Source organism: Ailuropoda melanoleuca, chromosome 1 (assembly GCF_002007445.2).
Source record: "Ailuropoda melanoleuca isolate Jingjing chromosome 1, ASM200744v2, whole genome shotgun sequence".
Lineage (NCBI taxonomy): Eukaryota > Metazoa > Chordata > Mammalia > Carnivora > Ursidae > Ailuropoda > Ailuropoda melanoleuca.
The window spans coordinates 201,214,378-201,223,268 of record NC_048218.1 but is presented as its reverse complement, the minus strand read 5'-3'; the positions used below and the strand labels follow the sequence as shown (position 1 = coordinate 201,223,268).

The window sequence follows — 8,891 nt, the reverse complement described above, 5'->3', positions numbered from 1 at the left end:
CCTCTGGCTTTTTTATCCCTGGATTTCCTCTGACCCACCCACGAGGGCTGTAGGTGCGAAAGAGTTGACTCCTGTGATTTCTGGAAAACGGTTTTTTTTATTTATAGCTGTGGCCACCACCTGGCAGCATGGGGGTGGGGGGGGAATATCCAGGCCGGTCGGCCCAGCCCGGCCTCCCGGAGTCAGGGAGTCTCGCAGCCCTCAGCAAGCACAGGACATGGCTGCTCAGCCACTAGCCGAGGGCCTCGGTGCAGCAGTGAAAGCAGCAGCGCCCAACCTGGGGCTCCCTCAGGTGGGGTACACCTGGGGGACGGTGGATGGTCCCTGCGGGGCGGGCTGGAAACCCGGAGCTGGGACTCTGCAGCCCTAGGCCGTGCTGGGGCCCCGGACAGGGCACTTGGGATCCCGGGGTGGGGGTTGGAGTGGAAGGAGAGGCTGGACATCAGAAAAATAACTGAAGGTGGGCAGGGTGGTATCTGTGTGGGTGGTCCGCTGATGGGGAAGGGACTCGCCCGTCCCCCACTCAGGTCTGGGCTCTGGCGGTGTGGCACTTCCGGCAGAGCACATGGCCATCCAGAGGGAAGCAGCCGTTGTCATCCGCCTCAATGGACAGTGGCTTCCCACAGTCCTGGGAGAAAGGAAGAAGAGCCTGCTGGTGAAAGGCCCCCGTGTCCCCCCACCACACCGCCTCCTTTAAAGCAGGAAGACCAAATGCCTCATGGCTTGGCTGATGTCCAGTGTCACTACCTGTGTCCCCAACCACACCCACGCCCACTCCTCGCCTCACCGCTATTGCCCATTTTCAGTCTTGTCCCCTAGGCCTCTCCCACCCAAGGTGGGCAGTGTGGGTAGAGCTGGTTCCAAAGCACCCACCCAATAAAGGACGTGGGGCCTCTCCCACCCACCTCAGCTCCCTTCTCTGCCTCCTTTAACTTCAACAAGCCCATCCCTCTCCCCCTCCACTACAGCGAGGTACAACACCCTCCCCTCCCACTGGTCACTCTTTCTTGGTTTATCCAAAACTCAGTCACCCCACAGAAAGCCCACCCCCCATCCTGCACAGTGATGGGAGCATCTGGGTGGGGCAGGCATGGGCATCGCCCCCACCGCCACCCAGCCCTGGGGGCCAGAGGCACGCCAACCTCACACTTGTAACACTTCATGTGGAAGTTCTTATCCAGAGCGACCACTCGGACGGTCTCCTCGCGGCCAGGCTCAGGCATGATGGGCCCTTCGCAGACCGAGCACCTGGGGGCGTATTGCCTGGAGGGGCCAAAAGCAGGGCAGGAGTCAGAAAGGGGGCATGGGGTACCCAGGGCTGTCCATCCAACTGCAGGGAATGAGATGGTGTTTGCACGGCAACGGGGCAGAGGTCTTGGCCCACTTGGCTCACATCCCTAGGCAGAGGAACTCAACGGAGAAGTGCTATGACCAGCCACCTTCTCTGGCACTCATCAAGGGGAATTTCCTGCCTTTCCCCCTCACCCTCCCAAAGCCCCATCCAGGCCAGGAACATGTGCCACCAGCTCTTTACCTCGTGGTAAAGACCACAGCCAGGGATGCCCTTCTCCATGCCTGGACGCCTGGCCCTAGCCTACCCCTGCCACGCAGGTGTCTCTGCCCCACTGCTGGGGTGGGTGGAGGGAGGCGTGTGATGTTCTGGATGCCTCTGGTGGAATTCTGGAAACACACACCTCAAACACACTGGCAGACATGGGAGTGAGATTGTGCAGTTCCCTGTACCATCCTTTAGCGACACTGTGAGATTCCGCTATGGGCCTAAGAAAGTAGCCACCTTGTTAACACTGCTTCTAGGGGAAAACCAGAGTTCCAAAAAGCTTATCTCCAAAAGAACTTTCAGAACCCAGCCTATGCGTGAAATGAATTCATTCCAGCGCACATGGCTCAACACAAGACCATACCCAAAAGAAGCCTCAGTGAGCCAAAGGCCAGGGGGGCCTTGCCAGTCATGGGACTTGCTACCAAGGTCTGAGACCCCCAGACAGCTACATCCAGATGAACGGGGCTCTTGATGTCGGACAGGATGTGGGACCAGAAAGTGAAGGCAGGGGTTTGGAGCTGTCTTGGACTCAGGAGGGCAGCCTCGCTCCCAGCCAACCTCCGAGAACAGCCCAGAAGACAGGAGGTGGGTCCTCACTTGTGGTAGTCGGGTACACAGTGGGGCCGGTTGGCCTGGTCCACGATGAACGAGGTGCCCTCCAGGGGGCAGGCGCAGACCACACAGGTGAAGCACTGCGGGTGGTAGGCCTTGCCCGTGGCCCTCAGCATGCGATCCGTGATGGGCTGCCCGCACGTGTTGCACTTCTCCAGAGTGTCCTAAGGAGGCAGCAGTAGGGTGTTGGCAGGGAACTCGCACCCAAAAGCCAGCCGCCAGGGCACATCGGCCCCCCACGGCCCCCCACCCGGACTCACCGTATAGCAGCCCTCACAATAGGGCGCCCCCTCCAAGCTGTAGAACTGCTGTCCTTGCAGCTGCTGCTCACACTGGTGACAGGTGAAGCAGGTGATGTGGAACAGCTGCCCCAGGGCCCGGACCGCGGGCTGTGTGCGTGCCAGTGGCTGATGACACCGGCCACAGGCCTCTGGGAGGGCCAGAGAAGACAGAAGTAAGCAGCACGAACGGGGAGCAGGGCCGTAGCACTGGGGGAGCTCAGGCAGCACGGGGTGGGGGGGGAGCTCAGGGGGGAGCTCACCATGGACGGCGGCAGCGTTCTGCCTCTGAGGATGCTCCATGTCCTGCATCAGCTGCTGTGTCAGTTGCTCCAGCTCCTCCACCTCCTTCAGACTCAAAGGTCCTGGGGCCCCCGGGGAGCGCACCTGCAATGCCAGCCCTTCCTTCACCCTCTCCTGAGAGTCACCCTTCCTAAGAACTTCCCCCTGCCGCCAGCTTATCGGCTTTCTGCCGGCAAGGACTACCCCCCCTCCCGTTTCCCAGACACTCCGCTTTGACTCTGGAAGCTCCTCATCCTCCCTCCCTGACCCCCAGCACCACATGGATAAAGGGCAAGGGGATGACCGTTCCACCCACTTTGCCCAAACCCTTCCCACCCCGGGCAGTCGCAGACAGGCCAGGACAACTGAGCGGACAGAGGCCACACACACAGCAGCTGAGGTCAATGAAGCACCCGACACACCAGGCCACGCGTCAACTCCACAGAGCATGCTCAGACATGGCCCCCCACAGGAGAGGTTGGCACGCGATGGCGTGTGCACCCATGTGCACACACACCTACCCGTCCCGCCTGCTGCTGAGCAGCCCCTGTCAGCGTGAGGATACAACACAGGCGGGAATCACAGGTTAAACCCCCAGCGCTATCTTGGGGAGCCCAGTCCCCAGACCCTAGAGCAGGGGTCCAGGACTACCTGACCCCACTCCCTCCCCAGTAGGCCTCAGAGAAGGACCATTCCCTAGGCCTACCTACCCCTTCTATTAAGGGCAGCCTGAGAGCGCTGGAGACGGCGGGGGGGGGAGGGGGTGGTGGTGCAGGTGAGGTTGGGGGCACTGCCCCTCACCCTGAGCAGTGCCAGGGGAGGCCTGAAGGGGCTGCGTGACCTGCACCAGCGTTCCCATTACACTCCAACAGAAACGCTGCGTTGGTTTTCTCTGCACTGGATAAGCCCACCCGGTGTCCCCAGTCACTGAATGTTCTACCTGCAAATGCCTTTGTTCCTGTAACGCCTGGAAGCTCAAGGCCTCCCAGCTCCCTCGGCCTGCAGCCAGCTGCCCCTCAGCCCTGGTTCCAGCACACTCAGGCCCGTGTGCACCCAAAGCTGCCATCCGCCTGGGGAAGCAGAGCTCCAGGGATGCCACAGCCCCCAGGCAACTCCCCACAGACTCCTGCCACCTCCTGACCTTCCAGGACCGCGGCCCCTGGAAGCCCTTTCCACAATGTAAGCCTCACCCTCCCCTCTCCCAGTCTTCCCTTCCTGGCATCCCGGGGACAGAGGAAGGGTGCTCAGGCAGCCCTTGCTCTCTGGGGCCACTTTAGGTGTCTGTCCCATTCTTTGAAAGTATGAACTATTCACACACGTCAGCTCCCCATGGGTATCCACACGCCTTCAAGACGAGCTCCACGCAGCCCCCATTCTCCCTCTCTGCCTGCCGGCATCAACGTCACAGCTGCCACACCCTGGCACTCAGACGGCCAGCTCTTCACTCCAACAGCTCCAAATGTCCTTCGTCTCAGGCACCTTCCGCCGCAAACACTTCAGACCCGAGAGCTCAAGTAAATCTTCCTCCAAGACCCTGGTCTTGACCTCCCAAGAATCACATTCCTGTCTACTTCCCCATTTGCACCTACTGAATGATCCAACTCACAAAGGGTCCTCTGCCTGCCGACCTCCCCCATGTGTCTGTCTTGTGCATCAAAACCCTCTGGCTTGCCTCCCCCCAAGTCTGGTCCCTGAACCATCTATTTCTAGAAGGCCCTCATGGCTACTCATGCCACCCTCGGCCACCATGGCTGGTTTATCCGGCCCCATATCAAGCCTGGCTCCCGCCACTGCCCGCCTCCTGCTTCTGCCTCCGAGCTGCAGAAAGTAGGTGGAGAGATCACTGAACCCCGCAGAGTGAGTTCACAAAACACTGCAGCGCCCTCTGCGCCCTCCGGCCTCAGCCCCGCTGTCTGGTATTTGGCTCCTGCGGATTCCCAGTCACCTTCCCCACAGCAGCTGTTCCAAACCTTTCCATCTCGAGCCCCCGACTGCGTCGCCCCCTCGCTCACCGATGACCTCACCTCCTACATGACTGAGGAGATGGAAGCCAGCCAGCTCCAGCTCCCTGCTCATTCCTCCTCTCCCAGAAAACACTGTGGCCACCCTGCCCTTGGTCTCCGAGAACGCCGAGGGGGCGGCATCACCACGCGCCCCTCCAGGACACCATGCCAGCAGCAGCCCCTGCTCTCAGGCATTACGAACCCCTCTTGCAACAGCTTCTTGCTCCTGGTTCTCACACATGCGCACTCCCTCCCCCACTGCTTCTTCATCTCCCTGCCAACCTGGGGGCAGGTGACTTGGCAACTCCATTTCTCACCACCTACTGACTCACCTCCTTTCACTCTGTCCCCACCACAGGGCACCAGGGAGCCACCCCAAAGCCATGTACGACTTCCAAATGGCCCAACCTCTGGCCTAAGTCCTCATCCACTTCAAACCCCCGCTGAGGAACTCCTCAGCCATCACATTCTCCTGAGACCCCACACTGACTCGTGACCCTCTTCCTCCCGCAGCCTGTCTTCCCCCTCCCACCTGGTCAACCTGAGCATCACCCAAGGATCTTCCCAGGCCCTGGGCTCCTCCTCTCAGCAGCCACTGGGCAGCCCCCGCTGCTCCAGAGTCACGGCCCACTCCACCGCGCACGCCTGCGCCTCGAGTTCGAGGCCCTCTCCTGAAACCCAGTCCTCCGTTTTTAACCAGATGACAGCTCCAGTGAAGGCCAAGTCCTCTTGGAGCCTGTTGCTCAACATACTGACAGCGGGACCCCTCCTCTTTCCGTCCAAACCATTTCCCCTTCTGGACTTCTCTATTTTGTCAGCAATACTGTCATTCCCCAACACACCCCTCCTCTTCCACCGCTTATCCGGTTACCAAGCCTGAGGCTCTTCCTTTTTAACAGCTCTCATATCTGGGTCTTACTTTTCACTGCAACTAACATGACTATGAGTCACCCTGCAGTGAACCCCACACATCACTGACCTCCCACCTCTAGCCCATGGCTCTGTTGGAAAAACGTCCCCCAAAGCTTCCAAAAGCACAGCTGTCACCAGCCCTCCAAGCCGGCCACATGAGTCCTCAAAACCCAGTACCGACTCTCCAGGACTCACAGGCTCCCTTGGTCTACTGTCTTATTTCCTCCTCCCTCCAGCCCCCACCTACCTACCTCCGAAAGTACAGCTCTGCAGTACTCCCACAGGAACCGTCTACTCTCTCTTCCCCAGACACCCCGCCGTACCTGTGCCCTGGAGTCTTGCTCATGCTGTTCCCGCTCAAATGCCCTTCCTGCTCCTCTCAAGAACCTCAAGTCCCACCATCCTTCAAGGTCCACCAGGGCCATGACGCCTTTCCTAACCCGCAGGCCCCCATGCTGACACCTGTCCGGAGCTCCTGTAACACCAGATTCTGCAAAACTCACTGGCATTCGGCAACCCCTCAGCGGTGCCTACACACTAACACACACATTCATGCCGTCGGCTAGCTTGACGGCTCGTAGGACTGCGTGACCGTCAGAGTCCCCTGGACTCAGATCTCATCCCCTGAACCGGAAGGCCAACATGGTCAGACAGGAATGATAACTTTTCGACTCTGAGCATTCAAGAGCTAGAGACAGACCCCAGCCCTTTCTATGAGTTAGCTCACTTAATCTTCACAACCACTGTGTGGGGTAACGGTGGGGAAACTGAGGGCTAAAGTTTAGCTAACTAGGCCAGGGTCTTGTGAGCCGGGAATCTATCCCAGGCCCATCTGACTTGCTCAGACTTCACATCTTTGAGAGATCTCTTCCCTCCCAGAGCACAGAGCACAGACGCTGCCTGGCTGCCTGGCACTCACCAGACGTTGGCTCAGCCCATGTTTACTGACGCTGTGCCTCTTATCATCAGCTGGGCCCTGGGGCAGTGAGAGTGGCTCAGAGGAGCAGAGAGGTTAACGCAAGAATCCAAGACTATAGAAGCAAGGTTGGACTGGTGATGATCTCATCCCTCCCTTTAACATTCTTGGGGGCAGGGTGCAAGGGAAGGTCCACCAAATCCCCTTCTTGATTAAGAGCCTGTGCTGCTCCCGCACTCCCGATAAGTCCCCAGGCAGACCCAGACCCTGCCAGGCCCTCCTTAGAAGAACTTTCTCTTACCACTGATCCACCAGGCCAACTTCAGAGGCTTAAAACTCCTATCCCACCACCCCCATGTCCACCCCCTCTCTGGGGCCACCTTCACCCTCATTTTCTGGCTCCTGACTTAGCCCCATCCCAGGGCCCCTGGTCTCAGGCTGGTCCTCCCACCCTTCCTCACCTGATTTTGGTTTTGAGCCGGCGGGGGCAATGGATGCTGTTTCTCCTGCACTCGGGGCTTCTCCTTCTGCTGAGCATAGGTGAAGCTGGGGGGCTGAGGGGAGCCTGTGCTACTGGAAGACGGGGCTTCAGGGGACCCCAACTTCTGATTGGGCTGTGAGCTGGGTCCACCTGGGGCTCCAGGGCTGAACTTGGAAGCCACAGGAGTAAACTTGGGAGTGACTGGAGAAAACTTCGGGGCTGGAGATGGGGCTGGGGGTCCTCGAGGCTGGGTGATAGCCAAAGGCACAGGCTGCGGATGAGCCTGGGGCTGGGGCTGCACGTGGAGCTGGACCTGAGGCTTGGCCTGGGGCTGCACATGGAACTGGGTCTGGCTGGTAGGCTTAGCCTGAGCCTGGGCCTGGGGCAGAGGCTGGGAGCTAGAAGGGGACTTCCAAGGAGGCAGGGGTGCTGTGCCCCCAGTTGCAGGTTTAGTACTGGGCTTGGCAATGAATGGAGTGGCGACTGGTGGGGGTACATATCCAGATGACACCTGCAAGGAAGGGGAGGGGGAGGGAAGAGAAGCTCAGTTAGAGGGGCAGGCCCGCCTTTCCTCCCTGCCCCACCTTTCCTACTCTCCTGTCCCTTACCCGGGCTTTGAAGGGATCATTCCTGGTCATGTCATCCAACAGCGTGGACAGAGAGTCGATCTCCAAATCAATACTGCTCACCTTCTCCCTGGGCTAGAGGGTCACGGGTCAAAGCACCCATCCCACATCTCCAGCCCCACCTCACCCCCATCAGGCCAGAGGTGCAGGGTAGGTCAGAGGTAAGGACTCTCCTCTCCTCCCTGGGGGGTGTCCCATGGTAGCCACCCCTCCAAGTCCCCATACCTGTGGTGGAGGAGGTATGGCAGCCTCTGGCCCTGCCTCTTCCTCCAGTGGAGGCGGAGGGGAAGGGAAGATCTCCTCCTCCAGAGACTCAGGGGGAAACGGTTCCTCCACAGGGGGAGGGGGCGGTGGGAAGGCACCTCCTAGAGCACCCTCCGAGTCGTCACCATCCCCAAGGACAGGAGGGGGTGGTAGGGGAAAGTCTGAGGTAGGAAGGCGAGAGAGGACAGTCAGGAGAAAGGACAGTCAGCAAGAGACCCCTCCACCCCTTCCCCAAGTTACTCTCCTTCTACAGAGCTCACCCCTAACCCAAGAACTCTCCCGGGGGGCCTGGGAGCGTGTGGGAAGGAGAGGGAGAGGCAAGACGCTCTGGGAGCACTGGGTCAGTGAAGGCAGGGGACTCGACCGTGAAGTGATGCAGCTCCCGTTACACTTGGGAAAACGGACCCAGAGGGGAAGATTCGTGCCCCACATTCCCGCCTCCCACCCCCAGGCGGGGGACTTGGAACGGTCCCAGGAGCCCTGGCTCCCAGCCATGAGCTCCACGATGAGGTAAGAACATCTGCTCGGGACAGGCTAGCTGCTCCCAGCCCCCTTCCTGCAACCCTTCCAGACACCCCAAACTCCCCAAACCACTGTCCCCGGCCCGGCGCATACCCGCCGGGCCCCAGCCCCCAAGCCCAGCCGCATACCTTCCGGGGGCGGCGGGGGGATCTCGCCCACCCGGCCCATCTGCGCACGCTGGGCCCCGGCGGCCGGGGGAGGCTCGCTGTCCCCGGGCCGGAAAGGATTCACTTTGGGCTTTGGGGCCACCACCGGGCCGAACTTCTTCTGCGGGGCGTAAAAAGCCGGAGCCGAGACCGAGGCGGAGATCGCGGGAGGCGGGCGGGGGGCCGCCATGGCCGGGCCGGGCTCCTGGGGGTGGGCGGCCAGGTTACGCGGCGCCCGGCCGGGCGAAGGACCCCCCCCGCCCGGCTCCCCGCGGCGCCCGCACCCCC

General features: G+C 60.6%; 1 protein-coding gene across 1 annotated transcript; it reads right to left on the bottom strand.

Annotated features, from left to right (window-relative positions):
- Positions 1-77: 77 nt before the first annotated feature.
- On the bottom strand, positions 78-8,839 carry ZYX (zyxin). Its single transcript, XM_019804788.2, has 9 exons — positions 8,586-8,839; positions 7,897-8,096; positions 7,654-7,746; positions 7,026-7,556; positions 2,715-2,838; positions 2,434-2,603; positions 2,159-2,337; positions 1,143-1,263; positions 78-628 (listed from the first exon to the last, which is right to left on the bottom strand). Exons 1-9 carry the CDS (start codon positions 8,791-8,793, stop codon positions 524-526), a joined length of 1,731 nt encoding a protein of 576 aa, XP_019660347.2. The 5' UTR covers positions 8,794-8,839; the 3' UTR covers positions 78-523.
- Positions 8,840-8,891: the final 52 nt, after the last annotated feature.

Coding starts and splice junctions, on each gene's coding strand:
- ZYX (XM_019804788.2), bottom strand. CDS start 8,793: ATGGCGGCCCCCCGCCCGCCTCCCGCGATCTCCGCCTCGGTCTCGGCT. Junction 7,747..7,896: donor CCATACCTCCTCCACCACAG/GTATGGGGACTT, acceptor GTGACCCTCTAG/CCCAGGGAGAAGGTGAGCAG. Junction 2,338..2,433: donor ATTGTGAGGGCTGCTATACG/GTGAGTCCGGGT, acceptor CTGCCTCCTTAG/GACACTCTGGAGAAGTGCAA.